Raw genomic sequence first — 15,071 nt, forward strand, 5'->3', positions numbered from 1 at the left:
CTCTTTTCCATTGATGCTGTCTTGCCTACTGAGTTCCTCCAGCATTTTGTGTGTGCTGCTTAGATTTCCAGCATCTGCATATTTCCTCTTCTTTCAATTTGGAAACATGTTCTTTGGCCCAACTGGTCCATGCCAACCACAGCATCTTCCCTGCTTGTCCCAGTTGCCAACCTTTAGCACATAAACCTCCAAGCCCCTCCCCTCCATGAACTTAGCTAAATGCCTCTTAAATGTTGGAATTTTGTACCCACCTCAACCACTTCCTCTGGCAGTTTATTCTATGTACATACTACCCTCTTTGTAAAGTTACCTCCAAAGTCTCTTAAAATTGCTTAAGTCTCTTAAATCTTGTATCATGCCTCTTATTTTGATTCTTATCTTGACTCTCCAACCATAGGAAAAGATTGAAAATCCACCTACCTATATCCCTCATTCTTCTGCACTCCAGAGTAAAAATCCAGCGTGTCCAACTTCTCCCTCAACTCAGGTCCTTTAGTCTAGGCAGTACCGTTGTAAAACATTTCTGCACCCCTCCCCAGCTTGACAATGTGTTTCCACTAATGGGATGACCGTAACTGTACACAGCGTTGCAAATGTGGCCTCACCAATGACTTGTATATTTGCAACATAACGTCCCCACTCCTAAGCTCAATGTCCTGACTGATGAAGGCCAGCATACTAAGTGCCTTCTTCTCAAAGTCATAATCAATTTATTATCAAAGTACATAAATGTTACCATATACAGTGGATTCCAGTTAAATAGGACACATCAGGAGCAGTACATTTTGGTCCACGTCCGATCCCTAATCAGGGCTTGCTTACAGATCTCTGGTTTCTTTCTCTTGTAATCAATGTCCAGCTTTTCGATTTTGTTGAGATTGAGTGAGAGGCTGTTGTTGTGGTACCATTCACCCAGATTTTCAATCTGTTTCAATCTCACCACCTCTGGTTTGGCCAGCAACAGTAGTGTCGTCAGCAAAACTAAATACAGCATTGGAGCTGTACTTAGCCACACAATCAAAGGTACAGTTTAAAATGAGTAAAGCAGGGGGATAAGCACCCAGCTTTGTGGTGCACCTGTGCTGATGGTGATCGTAGAGATGTTATTGCCAATCTTCAGTGACTGGGGTATGCAATTGAGAACATGGAGGCTCCAGTTGCACAGGGAGACATTAAGGCCTAGGTCTTGGAGCTTAGTGGTTAGCTTTGAGAGGATGTTTGTGTTGAATGCTAAGTTGTAGGCAATGAAGAGTGCCCTGAAGTGTGCATCTTCACTGTCCAGGTGTCCCAGAGCTGAGTGAAAAACCAGTGAAATAGCATCTGCTGTTGACCTTTTGTGATGGTAGGCAAATTGGAGCGGATCCAGGCAGGATGTGCTTCATGACCAACCTCTCAGCGCACTTCATTACAGTGGATGCAAGTGCTACTGAACAATAGTCATTGAGGCAGGTTTGGGCACCAGTATGATTGATGTCTGCTTGAAGCACATGCCGAAGTGAGAGGTTTGAAATGTCCATAAACACTCCAGCCAGCTGATTAGCACAGGTCTTCAGTACTCAGCCAGGCATGCTGTCCAGGCCATACGTATTCACCCTCCTGAAGAATACTCTCATGTCGGTCTCAGAGTCTGAGATCACAGGGTTTTCTGGCTGTGGGGGTTCATGAAGGTACCTCCACGCTCTGTCAGTCAAAGCAAACATAAAAGGCATTATGCTTATCTGGGAGAAAAACCTTGTTGTTAATTATGTTGCTTGTTTCTGCTTTGTAAGGGCCCCGACACTACTATCAATTATTCTTCTGTGATTCAAGTTTTGTCCCGAATTGCCACTTTGCATGTGAGAAAGCTTTTGAGATGTCATTCTTGGATCTCTTGTACTTTCTTTGATGGCCAGTCCTGAATGCAATCAAACAAGCCTTCAGCATATTTCAAATCTCTTGGTTCATCCAGGGGTTCTGTTTGGGGAAGATTCTGAATGATTTTGTGAAAACACACTTACTCACGAGGGTCTACAAAGTCCATTACAACCGTAGCGTATTCATTCAGATCTTCTGATGATCCTTGAACGCGGCCCAGCTGTCCTCTAGAAGGCATAGTTTATTCTGTTCAAGAGCCACTGCCATCATGCTGATTAGTTCCTTTAAAAGCTTGTGATGCTCTTTTCCCATTGGTTGGCTTATGTGCACAACAGAACCCATCTCCGGTTCCGGGCACCCTGACAGTATAAAAGATAGAACGTGCAGAGGGTTCATCCTCTTTCTTTCCCGCCACCTGCAGGGTCCGACTTCAGGCTGACTTCATGACCAGGCCTGAAGGACCACTGAGAAAGAGCACTGCAAACTAAGACCGGCCCCTCCAACCCTGTGGCTTTAGATAAGTATCTGTTTGTAGCATGCTTACTCCTTGGGTTTTATAAATCTGGGAGGCTTAGCAGAGTATCTATTCATTTAAAGGGTAACTGAATGTACAGTGTAGTGGTTTTGGGTAGCTTCGACAAACACTTGCTTAACTAGACGCCCAAATTAGTGTTTCACTTTTCATTTCTTAAACAAATACCTAATATATCCATTTTTAAATCTTTGTCTCCTGCTTCATTCGTTGGATCCTTGAACTTGCTCTCCCACGTTACATTTGGCGTAATCAGCAGAATCCAGTATTTGGGACAGATGAGTATTTTTACATGGATGAGTAAGAAAGAACAACCCCCACATGAAAGATGGAAATTTCCCCTGCTGAAGTCTAAGGGAATGGGGGATTCTCAGATCCCTGTAAACAATCAATTAAGTACTGACTATGTCTGTGACTGCAGTGTGTTTGAATAATGTCTACAGCTGCCTTCTTTGGAGCGAGATAAGGTTTAAAGTTCACCCAGATCCACATAAGATGTCTTCTGGCTTTTCACACCTTTTGATCTTGACAAAAGGCAATACCTGATGGAAATTAGGCAGAACATTCCTTTCTTGATTAAAGCACAAATTTGACGGGTGTTCTTATCTTTGTAATTAAGTTGTGGCTCCAACAAATCAGGTAGGACATTCCTTTCTTTAATTAAGGTGGCTGGAGTGTCTATCAAACTGATTGTTCTTTGTATCAATAGTCCATTGACTTGGCTGGAATGCTTATCAAATTGATTGTTCTTTTGTATGGGGGGCCTTATAACTTCTAACAATTCTGACATCAGGCAGTGAACTTGTTTAACCGCCGGGGAGATGAGAAGGTTTCTCTCCCTGATGTCGGGTCCAAGTTCACTCGCCGGCTGAGCTCGAAGAAATAAACGGGTGAAAAGAGAAGTAACACTTTTTCTGCTGTCGTTATTTGATCCAGCAAATTTATGTTTACGCCCCTGGGTGCTTAGATAATAGTGCAGGATTTGGTAGCCACCTTAACCTAATGCGGGGTTACAGACCGACTGAAAATTGTTCAGATCAGTTTGATTCCCCCCAGGTTGAAACCAGACACCACAATCTGTCCATACTTAACTCGTTAGGATTTCCCAGGAGAAAGGGCAGCTGAAAGGATGCTTTCTGGCTGCTTTCAGCCGTGGTAAAGCACCAACACAAACAGATCGCAGGTCTCAAGGATGAGAATGCAGAGATGCGTGAGCATTGTATTGCCACAGGGGAAGCTGCCACAATGGGACAGACTCGGCCACAGTGCTAGAACACTACAGAGACAGCCTGTCAGCTAATGAAGGTACAAAAGTTAGAGGCGGCCCAAAGAGCCAAGTGGCAACCAGATCCCATTAAGATATGAGCCATGATGAGGAGAGGTGATGATCTCAACACGAGTATAGGAAACAGGGATGTCTGGCTAGAAGCTGAGGATGGGGAAGGGGATAGAACGGAGCTCTGGGATACCCTCTCAAAAAGATTGCCCTACCCCTAGACCCTACAAACCAGGCCCATACTGGGCAAGCGGCCTCTTCCACCCCAGAGGTGGAGGACATTGGCCACAAATGGGTATGTAGTAGTACAGTGGGCCCCTCCGTGACCACAGTGACCAGGGAGTTCTCCGCTAAGGAATTGATAGAATTAGGAGATCGGTACAGACAGAGATTTGGGGAGTCACTGGCCACTTGGCTGTTGAGAATACGGAATAGGAGGGTACTGGAGTGACCCTATCTAATGCAGAGATGGGCATTTTAGCGGGCTTATCATCTTAGCATGCAATTAATAGCAGCCTGAGGTCATCGCTCAGATCCTAGGAGGCTAATTTAACGCTGTGGGAAAGAGTAGAAGCAGCAGTTAGAGTCAGATGCCCTTCCCTCCTTGAATGGGAATTAAAGCCCTGAGTGGAACGGAGCACAGTAGAGGGAGGCACTAAGGTCCTTAGCCAGTGGGCTCTCATTACTGAATTATACAACGGTAGTGATAACCTGCCAGAGGATGTGGAATTAACCTTTGCTATGATAGCACATCTGGTTGTGGCAGCAGCCACCCATCTAAAAGGAGTAGCGCTGTCTTTAATAGGGCCAGCAGTGGGTCAACCGGTAAGTGTAGCCATACAATTGTTGCAAGGGCTGGAGTATGCAGATGAAGGTACGGAAGATGGATAGGCAAACGGAGGTGGTGTGGAACCCCGTATAACTGGTAAGGAGATGTTTTTAGCACAGCTTAAGGCAGGGGTACTGAAGGACAGGATTGAAGGGGTTCCTAATTCTACCTTATATGAGAGGTGGAGGAAACGCTGCGAGGGGAAGCCAGGCAAAGGTAAAGCCAAGGGAGGGGTGTCATCTTCTAATCCCTCCTCAGATAGAAGCTTGCCTGATACCACGCCAGTTTCCACGTCTCAAGGACAGGATTCCATATATCCCATGCTGGAGTCATTACAAAAGGCCGTAGCTGACCTCCAGTGCCAGCAGTCGTCCACCAATGCGTGGTGTGCCCCTGTCCTGCTTCCCTTGAGCTGTGGTCAGGTTCCCTTCTTCCTACACAGGAGGTCACTTTGCAGGTGGCCCTCTAAGCAGTATCGGCAGGACCTATGGCTGTATTAGTGGTGGTATCTCCTGAATGTATTCTGGGCAATAATGTGTTGAGGGGCAGATCATTGCAGACAGGCAAGGGTAATTTTTCCTTTGGGGTAGCCCAAGCGAAGGCGCTGGTGGGATTGGCCAAGTGAGAGTCTTTGGTGATTCTGTTCCCTTCAAAGGTGGTCAACACCAACAGTATCGGATCCCGGGAGGCACCAAACAAATTGGGGAGACTGTACAAGCCCTAGTATGTGAGGGAGTCATTTGCCCTGCCGTGTCTCCCTATGACAGTCCGGTGTGGCCAGTGCAGAAGTGAGATGGGACATGGTGCATGATGGTCGATTATCGACAGTTGAACAAACACACATTGCCTCTCACAAGCACTGTTCCACATGTAGTTACCATCATTGAGGTACAGGGGTGTGGGGGGGGGGCGGGGAAGCATTTTTATGCTGTAGTGGATCTGACCAATGCTTTTTCCTTCATTCCCTTGGGTCCAGAATCGCAGGACCAGTTTGTCTTTACATGGGAAGGTAGGCAGTACACTTTCAGCTGCCTCCTCCAGGGATATGTACACAGTCCTACATTGTGTCACAGCGTGAAAGCCAAGATTTACAGAAGATACAGTTAGATCCGTGTATCACTACATAGACAGTGTGCTGTTACAGGGACCCTCGCAGGAAGCAGTGCAGCAGATATTGGATGACTTAGTCAGCTACCTCCCTGGGGAAGCGAGAGTGGTCCATCAACCCCCAGAAGATACAAGACCCCAGTCAGAATGTTCTATTCCAGAGAATATAGTGGCATTCTGGACAGCAGGAAATAACTGAAAAGGCTAAGTGTAAGATTCTGAATACTGCCATCCCACCTCAAAGGAGGAGCCACAGCGTTCTGATGAACTTGGGGTATTGACGCCAACATATACCCCACCTGACCATAATATTACAGCCTCTATATCAGGTTTCCCACAAAAAGACCATTTTCCAACACAGTCCCAAACATCAGGGACCTTTGAGGCTGCCAGGCAGGCCATGGAACAGGCTCTCCCATTGGTCCTGCGACAAGAGTAGCATACCCTTCAAGCTGCAGGCCTCGGCTACCCCTCAGGTGGCTGAATAGAGGTTATGGCAGGTTTCGAAGGGGCATCTTGTCCCCTTCAGGTTTTGAGCTAAGGCCCAACCCCAGACAGCAACATAATACACCCCCTTTAAGAAGCTGTTATTGGCCCGTTACTTGGCTCTGCAGGTCACTCAACACCAGACAGCCTCTGAGTCAGTTGTGCTGCGACCGTATCTCCCTTTCATGAAGTGGGTAAAATCCACAAAGAGGGCTATATCCAACAGTCTTCAATCATCATATGGAAATGATATGGCGCAAACAGGGCCGAGAAAGGTCCTAATGAGGTAAGCCGGCTCAATAAGCAGGTTATGTCTGCCTGATAGTCACCATTGCACTCTCAATGAAATCCCTACAATCAACCCCTCAACCATAGTGGGGTAAACCAAACGATGATCTGATCCCTGAAGAAAAACAATGTCTGGTTCACAGACGGTTCTAGCTGTTGGCAGAGTGGCAAGCAGTGGTGGAAGGCTGTGGCTCTCCACCCTGCAACAGGCAAGGTTGGCACGGGGGGGGGGGGGGGGAAATCTAGCCAACAGGCTGAATTGTTGACTGTAACTCTGCCCCTCCAAAAGACAATCGAGCCTATCAAGGTCTACACCAAATGCTGGGCAGTCACTAATAGTATGCTGGTTTGGATGCATCACTGGCACATGCAGAACTGGGAGGTACATGGGCAACCTCTTTAGGGGCACTCTTATTGGGAACATATCTGGAGGGATGCATGGAGCTGCAGATTTCTGTCTACTACATAGATGCCCACACCTCTTGGGACACCAAAGAAGCCATTCCTAACCCTGTAGATAGAGCAACAATGTGCTCCAAGGACTGAAGTCACCTTGCAGACTGGACACTCCAGAAGTGTGGGCACTTGGGGGTGGATGGGACGAGGAAGTGGGCGGAGGCTTAAGGCGTGGCATTAATTTACGATGAGGCCCGAACTGCAGCTGTAAATTGCCCGACTTGCGGACAAGTTAAACCCAGAGTACAGCTGGCGGGCCCCTCAGGGCATATGGGGCCAGTCAGATCTGGCAGCTCAATTTCATCGGGCCTCTGCCACAACGAAAAAAAAGCGGTATGTGCTGACAATGGTTAACACGTATTTCAGCGTTCTAGTCACAGAGACATGCGTCTGTGCTGACCAAGATTACACTATAAAAGGGTTGCAGCATTTGGCGTCAACGGATGGGGTTCCCTGGGAGATTTAATCCAACAATGGCACACATTTTACAGGAGCTAAACTCCAGGATTGGGTCACAGAATCTGCGATAGCTTGAATAATTCACATCCCATGTTACCCTCAGGTGGCGGGCCTAGTCAAACATATGAATGGGCTGTTGAAACAGCGAATAAAGCTACTGACCCTCCCTATCCATACACTACAGGGATGGCTGGGTGTGTTACAGCAAGCAATGGATCACCAAGCTCCAGGGTTAGCAGTGTATCTGTTCATTTCAAGGGTAACTGAATGTACATTGTAGTGGTTTTGGGTATCTTAGACCAGGGGTCCCAACCTTTTGCACACTGTGGATCGGTTTAATATTGACAATATTCTTGCGGACCTCTCGTGCGTTCGAGTTCAACAATGGGTGTGACAGGGAATGAGAAAAGGTGCAGCTGACTCAAATCAGTTCATATCGCCAAACCATATCATTTCATTGCGGCCCAGTAGCACATGCTCGCGGCCCGGTGGTTGGGGACCACTGTCTTAGACGAATACTTAAATTACTGTTTCAATGTTTACTTCTTAAATAAATACCTAACATGTCTATTTTTCAAAAAAGTATTCATCAAAACGATGAAACATTTTCTAACTAACATTCCCAGTCCTTTAAATAATTTTAATAGTCATTTAACCATACATGAATACCTATGCCAAGCAAAATAGCGTTACTTTGGGGCCAATGTGCAAAATGCAATACCAACAGTCATACACAGCACAAAAGCAGTCAGCAGCATGGTTGGCATCCAAGTCCAGCTCCTTCAGTTTCTCAGCCAATCAGCAACTCACTGATGGGGGTAGACCTGCAGTGCTTTATTATTAATGTCCAGCAAGGTCTTGAAATCGTAAAAAAAAATGTTTAGAAAAGACAAAAACACCTTTGGTTGGCCGCGTAGAAACTGCTGCATTCAAACACCTGCCATGTTACCGGAAGTACAACACAGCTTGAACATTTCTTAGTCTCCCAATGGAAGAGAATACGATAAGACCATAAGATAAAGGAGCAGAATTAGGCCATTTGGCCATCGAGTCTGCTCTACCGTTTCATCATGACTGATCCAATTTTCCCCTCTGCCCGTCATCTGACATCTCCCCGTATCCCTTCATGCTCTGACCAATCAAGAATCTATCAACCTCTGCCTTAATCAAACCAGAACAGTGGTCACTCTCAAACATTATCCCAGTCCCCAAGTGTGGATCCCTCACAAAGACAGATAACTACCGCGGTATCAGCTTGACCTGCATCTTAGCAAAGCTATACAATCAGATGATCTTGAACAGGATTCGCACCACCATTGACCTTAAGCTAAGATTCAATCAGAATGATTTTCGGCAGAAGCGCACAACAGTAATGCAAATACTTGCTCTCTGTAGAATCATCAAGAAAGTCAAGAAAAACAACCTACCAGCCGTGCTTACTTACATCGATCTTCGCAAAGCTTTTGACTCCATTCACCGAGGTAAAGTGCTGAAGATCCTGAAAGCTTACGAAGTGCCAGACCGTCTACTGAGAGCAATAGAGTCCTGCAGTCTTCAGATGCTGGAAATCTGAGCAACACACACAAAATGCTGGAGGAACTCAGAAGGCCAGGCAGCATCTATGTAAAAAGTAATGACAATGTTTCGGGCTGAAACATCGACTGTACTTTTTTCCAGAGATGCTACCTGACCAGCTGAGTTCCTTTCACCATTTGATATGTTCCAATGAGATCACCCCTCCAGTGAATACAGGTCCAGAGCCATCAAATGCTCTTCATATGACAAGCCATTCAATCCTAGAATCATTTTCATGAATCTCCATTGAAGGCTCTCCAGTTTCAGCACATCCTGTCTAAGATAAGGGGGTAAACCTGCTTACAATACTCCAAGTGAGGCTTCATCTGTGCTTTACAAAGTCTCAACATTACAACCTTGTTTTTATATGCTAGTCCACTTGAAACAAATATTAACAATGCATTTGCCTTCCTCACCACAGACTCAACCTGCAACTTAACCTTTAGGGAATCCTGCACAAGGACTCCAAGGTCCCTTTGTACCTCAGGTTTTTCCATTTCCTCTTCATTTAGAAAATAGTCAATCCTTTAACTTCTGCTGCCAAAGTGCATGACCATATACTTCCCAACATCGTATTCCATCTGCCATTTCTTTACCCATTCTCCTAGTCTGTCTATGTTCTTCTGTAGCCTCTCTACTTCCTCAAAACTACCTGCCCCTCCACTTATCTTCATATCATCTGCAAACTTTGCAACAAAGGCATCAATTCAATCATCCAAAAAATTGGCATATAATGTACAAAAATTATCCCAATACTGACCCCTGTGGAACACCACTAGTCACTGGCAGCCAGCCAGAAAAGGCTGCCTTTATGCCCTCTCTTTGCCTCCTGCCAATCAGCCACTGCTTTATCCATGTAAGAATCTTTCCTGTAATACCGTGGGCTCGTAGTTTGTTAAGCAGCTCATGAGTGGCACTTTGTCAAAGGACTTCCCTGAAAATCCAAGTGCACAACATCAACCGATTTTTCTGTCTATCCTACTTGTTATTTCTACAAAGTATTCCAAAGATATGACCGGCAAGATTTTCCCTTGAGGAAACCATGCTGACTACAGCCTATTTTATTATGTGCCTCGAAGTACCCTGAGACCTCATCACTGCTATCCTATATCTTCCCAACCACTGAAGTCAGAATAACTGGGCCTATAGTTTCCTTTCTTCTGCCTCTCTCCTTTCTTGAAGAGTGGAGTGACATTTGCAATTTTCCAATCTTCCAGAACCATTCCAGAACCTAGTGATTCTTGAAATATCATTACTAATGCCTCCACAATCTCTTCAGCCACCTGTTTCAGTTCCAGGTGACTTATCTACCTTCAGATCTTTCAGTTTCCCATGAACCTTCTCTCTAGTTACGGTAACTTCACACACTTCATGCGAGCCTGACGCCTGGAACTTCCACCATACTACTAGAGTCTTCCACAGTGAAGACTGTTGCAAAATAGAGGTTATATTTGTGCAATTCTCCAATTTCATACTGAGGAATATAAGATGTATACTTTCCAAGAGCCAAGAAACCCCAAGTTGAATACACGACTCCACAGGGTGCCCGACCATGTCACAACCTCACTTGTGCATTCCTATTACAGGTTTCCCCCGCCATCCGAAGGTAGAGCATTCCTATGAAACGGTTCGTAAGCCAGAATGTTGTAAAGCGAAGAAGCAATTACCATTTATTTATATGGGAAAAATTTGTGAGCGTTCGCAGACCCAAAAATAACCTACCAAATCATGCCAAATAACAACATAAAACCTAAAATAACAGTAACATATAGTAAAATCAGGAATTATATGATAAATACATAGCCTATATAAAGTAGAAATACTTCTCTACAATCATTGCCTGCACTGTTCTCCGTAGCGAAAACCTCACGCAAGCGCTCTTGGCAGAAACACTCTCTCCAGTAACCTTTAAGCTATGAAGCTGCCAAATCACACCAAATAACGCATAAAAATACACAGCCTATATGAAGTAGAAACCATGTATGTACAGTGTAGAATCACTTACCGGAATTGGGAAGACAGCGCAGAGCACATTGACGATGGTGTGTTAGGCTGAGTCATCGGAGGTTGGGGTGGTGCAGTGGTCCCCACTCTCCAGGCCGCCGACCAATACCGATCCGCGAAGCATGCAGGAGTACAGCGGTGGCCGGGACGCACCCAGCACCTCTTTAAGAAAAAAGCCGAAATAAACAAACTAATTAATTAGGTGCCGCCCGGCACGTAAATGTCGGCCCAGATCAGAGGCGACGCAATCGGCAATTGCCTCTGATCTGGGCCGATATTTACGTGCCAGGCGGCACCTAATTAATTAGCTTGTTTATTTCGGCTTTTTTTCTTAAAGATGTGCTGGGTGTGTCCTGGCTACCGCTGCATTCTCTGCGGCAATGTATCGGTTCGCAGCCCGGGGGTTGGGGTGGTGGGACACTGAGGTGTCATCTCATCGTTGTCTGTTTCCATCAGGGCAGGCAGGTCATCTTCTTCTATGTCTGCCTGCCTCGATGTCGAAGGTCGAGGTTCGTCGTCTGCTGTGACTGATGTGGAAGGCTTGAAAAACGACAGTATGCTTGACTGCTAGCCTCACGCATTTTTCTATCATACAGTTCTTTGTAAGCACTCAAACCATCTTGCAAATATGCCCTAAACCAACATACCCTTTCAAAATTAAAGTCGTACTTTATCATTGCAGCAAAAATCTCACGCAGTTGCTTCACGTTCAGTTCCTGGACGACTTCACTTCCGGTCTGTTCGCTACTGCATTCAGTTTTGATTGGTATCCTTTCCTCTTCCAATTGCATCAGCTCTTCATCTATCAGTTCTTGGTCATGGGATGCCAAAACCTCTTCAACATCATCTTCGTCAACTTCCACAAGCCAAACTCACTTTGTCCTTGCTTCGTTCACCACGATCGAAACACTTAATTATGTCTAGTTTTACACTAAGTGTAACACCCTTACGAGCTCTTTTAGGCTTTTCTGATACCTTAGAACTCATCTTGGAAACGGATGTTCACAGGCACGTGTTTAAGCAATGCCAGCTAGAACGCAGTTCCAAATCCGGGGGAGGAGTGGCTGCTCGGGGCGCGCGCTGCTTTTTATCGCGCGCTGCCTTTTTTCGTAACAGTGAAAACACTTCTGTTAGCGAAAACAGGTAACTAATGTGGGTCTTTCATAACAGTGAGGTTTCGTAAAGCGAATGTTCAAAAAGCGGGGGACACCTGTACTGTAAGAAAAATGTCAGTATTCCTTATCAGTAAACTTATTATGAAGTTGCTGGATTAGCAGAAAACTTAACTGATTTTCTCTGGGAAGGAAATTTACTCTCTTACTTCTCTGACTTGTATGGATTTCAAACCCACAGCACCAACTTTAACTCTTCATTCTGAAATGAACTAGTAAATCACTGTTACAGTCTACAATTATTGCATCAACAAAGTTAGATACAACCTTTCTCACAGAATCACACCTTCTGCCAATGTCCAAAACTCCTCCAAAACTATCCCAAGTTACATCCTGCTCAACTTTAAAAAAAGAGGCCCACCCATAATGAAGGCACAATAGTATCAAAGTTCTAGGCGTCCTCAATGTTGCTGTGAACTTTCATGTGATTTAGTCAAATATGCACAAAGGAAACCCCTGTTGTTCACCCCCTGTCTTCCTTCAATTAATGAATCAGAATCTCCATGCTGAAGGCAACTCAGCAGCACAAGGAGTACATTACTGGTGAAAGAGTTTAAATATTTATCACCAAGGGTGTCTTAGTAGATGTACGAACGGCCAAGTCCAGAAGGTACAGCTGCTATACTGGACTTGAGGAAGATCATGAAGGAAACACATAAATAAACTTGAACTTGTCTGCATCATCTATTATATACATTTTGCATAATTACATAGTTTGAAGCATCCATTACACAATCCTTTTGGAGACAAGTCATAGCTTGAAATTAAGACAAAAGGTCTGCTTGGGATAAGTTTATAATCTGACCCAATCAAATCAAATTTGACCTTGACCAAGGTAATTAATTTCTACTATTTCACTACCATTGTAAAAAAAAATTCAATCATGACCAGTTTAGGTACTGAAACACCAAATATTAAACAGGCGCCAAAATCAATCAGAACAATTACATGTCCAAAGGTCAAAGTAAATTTAATATCAAAGTATTAAATGACACCAAATTCAACCATGAAATTAATTTTCTTGCAGACATTCACAGCAAATAAAAGAAACACAACAGAATCGATGAAAGACTACAACCAACAGGACAAACGACTATGCGCAAAAGACAACTGTGCAAATACAAAATGGAAGTAAATAATAAATTAATAAGCAACCTGTACAAAGAACTTAAGACGAAGAGTCCCTGAAAGTGAGTCCATAGGTTGTAGGAGCAGTTCAGTGATGGGGTGAGTGAAGCTATCCCCTTTCGTTCAAGCGTCTAATAGATCAGCTAATAACTGCTCCTGAACCTGGTGGTGTGGGTTCTGAGGCTCCCGTACATCCTTCCTGATTACAGCAGTGAGAAATTAGCATAGCCTGGATGATGAGGGTCATTGATGAGGGAAGCAGCTTTCTTACATCAGTGCTCCATGTAGATGTGCTCAGTGGTGCAGAGGACTTTACCTATGATGGACTAGGCTGTACCCACTACTTTTTGTACGCTTTTCTGTTCCAGGGCATTGGTGCTTCCATGCCAGGCCAAGTAAACATGAACATATGTCAGAATGTTCCTCACTTAACTCGCAATATTAAGAGAACTAGTCTTTCATACAATTATGCTACGGATATACTGGGTGCAAAGGGATTGAAAGGGTATATCCAAAAACAATCCAAGTTAGGATTTAACCAACATTCAGGTTAAATACCCTGCACCATCCAATATACTTTACTTGCTCAAACGTGCAGACCGAGTATGAAAAAGCTGTAAATATCACTACTGCCTACTAAAACTAGCATACTAGTAACATCTATTTGGACAGGGTCCCAATGGGAACAAGTGACTCTGCATTAAATTTGAATGGAAAAAGGTGAAAATAACAGAGCAATTTCTCAACCGTTTGCTGATCTGTCTAAAGCTACCCCAAACACTCAAAGACATGCTGGAATTACTGAAGTCCACAAAAATAAGAAAACATTGAGATATGGTCTGCGAGTCAATCAATGAGACCGAGTTGCCTTTCTAGTGGGAGTTTACTTAAAGTTTGGGCAAGCGTACAGCAGCAGCCATTTGCCACTGTTACCACGGACAATCCACTGCCCCGATTTGTAGGGGAAGAGTCGAGGCCCGGGGATCTGCCTGCACTCCCGGGATACGGTTACCTACCGGTCTCCGCCTCTGTACCTGAGGCCCACCAGCCGGCTGCAGCAACCCGCCCTCTTCCGCACCCTCCGCCACAAACGGACGGGAAGTTACCTTCATCGGAGTCACGGCCGCGGATACTGCGTTCGTCCTCATCGTCGACGCTGTCTAGCTCCTCCTCGTCGTTGTAATAGTCGACAATGGGCGAGAGGAGAGCCGCGGACATCTTCCCCGCCGAGCTGCCCGCCCCCTCTCCCTCCTCGGGCAAGCACACCGACCGGCGCTCCGCCGCCTGCCTGCCGGGGCCTCGCACCGCTGGCACGGGCAGCGAGCACGGCCGCCAGCGATCGCCCGGCTACCGCGACAGCAACCCGACAGCCAGTCAACTCCGGTGACCAGAGTGAACCCTACCATCCAGACAGACTTTGAAAATCGCCATCAGGCAGAGACAGAGGCAGCTAACCGGTGGGACCTCCCTGCTGGAGGGAGCGCGCGATCCGGGCTCCACTCAATGACACTTGTAACCAATGTGCAATATTGTCATTGTGTATGCTGCAATTATTTCCCTTCAAATGTTTCTATGGAAGAAAAATGTCAATTGCATGCACTCCAACACATTGAAATTTGCTGTTTTGTAATTGTAATAAATCTTGTAAAGATTTTAATAAGTGTAAATGATAACGTTATAATAATTTTTTCCACCTAGTTGTTGACTGAGCTACTGGATGTTTTCCCCAGTGCTTTGCTTTGTTTTCACTAAGGATTTTTCATCAATCACATTCAACGAACTATAAACAAGTCCCCCCAGTTTACTCAACACGCATCAAAGTTGCTGGTGAGCGCAGCAGGCCAGGCAGCATCTCTAGGAAGAGGTACAGTCGACGTTTCAGGCCGAGACCCTTCGTCAGGACTA

The 15,071-nt window shown here is 45.3% G+C and overlaps 1 protein-coding gene across 2 annotated transcripts in view; it reads right to left on the reverse strand.

Moving 5' to 3' along the window:
- The window catches only part of suds3 (SDS3 homolog, SIN3A corepressor complex component), a 61,922-nt gene extending 47,166 nt beyond the window's left edge, over nt 1-14,756 (reverse strand). For both annotated transcript variants that reach the window (XM_063034252.1, XM_063034251.1), the window contains exon 1: nt 14,273-14,756. In XM_063034252.1, coding sequence (XP_062890322.1) covers nt 14,273-14,384 — 112 coding nt within the window. In that variant the 5' untranslated portion in view covers nt 14,385-14,756. The remainder of the gene's footprint in view (nt 1-14,272) is intronic.
- Nucleotides 14,757-15,071: the final 315 nt, after the last annotated feature.

This window comes from Mobula hypostoma, chromosome 27 (genome assembly GCF_963921235.1).
Source record: "Mobula hypostoma chromosome 27, sMobHyp1.1, whole genome shotgun sequence".
Classification (NCBI taxonomy): domain Eukaryota; kingdom Metazoa; phylum Chordata; class Chondrichthyes; order Myliobatiformes; family Myliobatidae; genus Mobula; species Mobula hypostoma.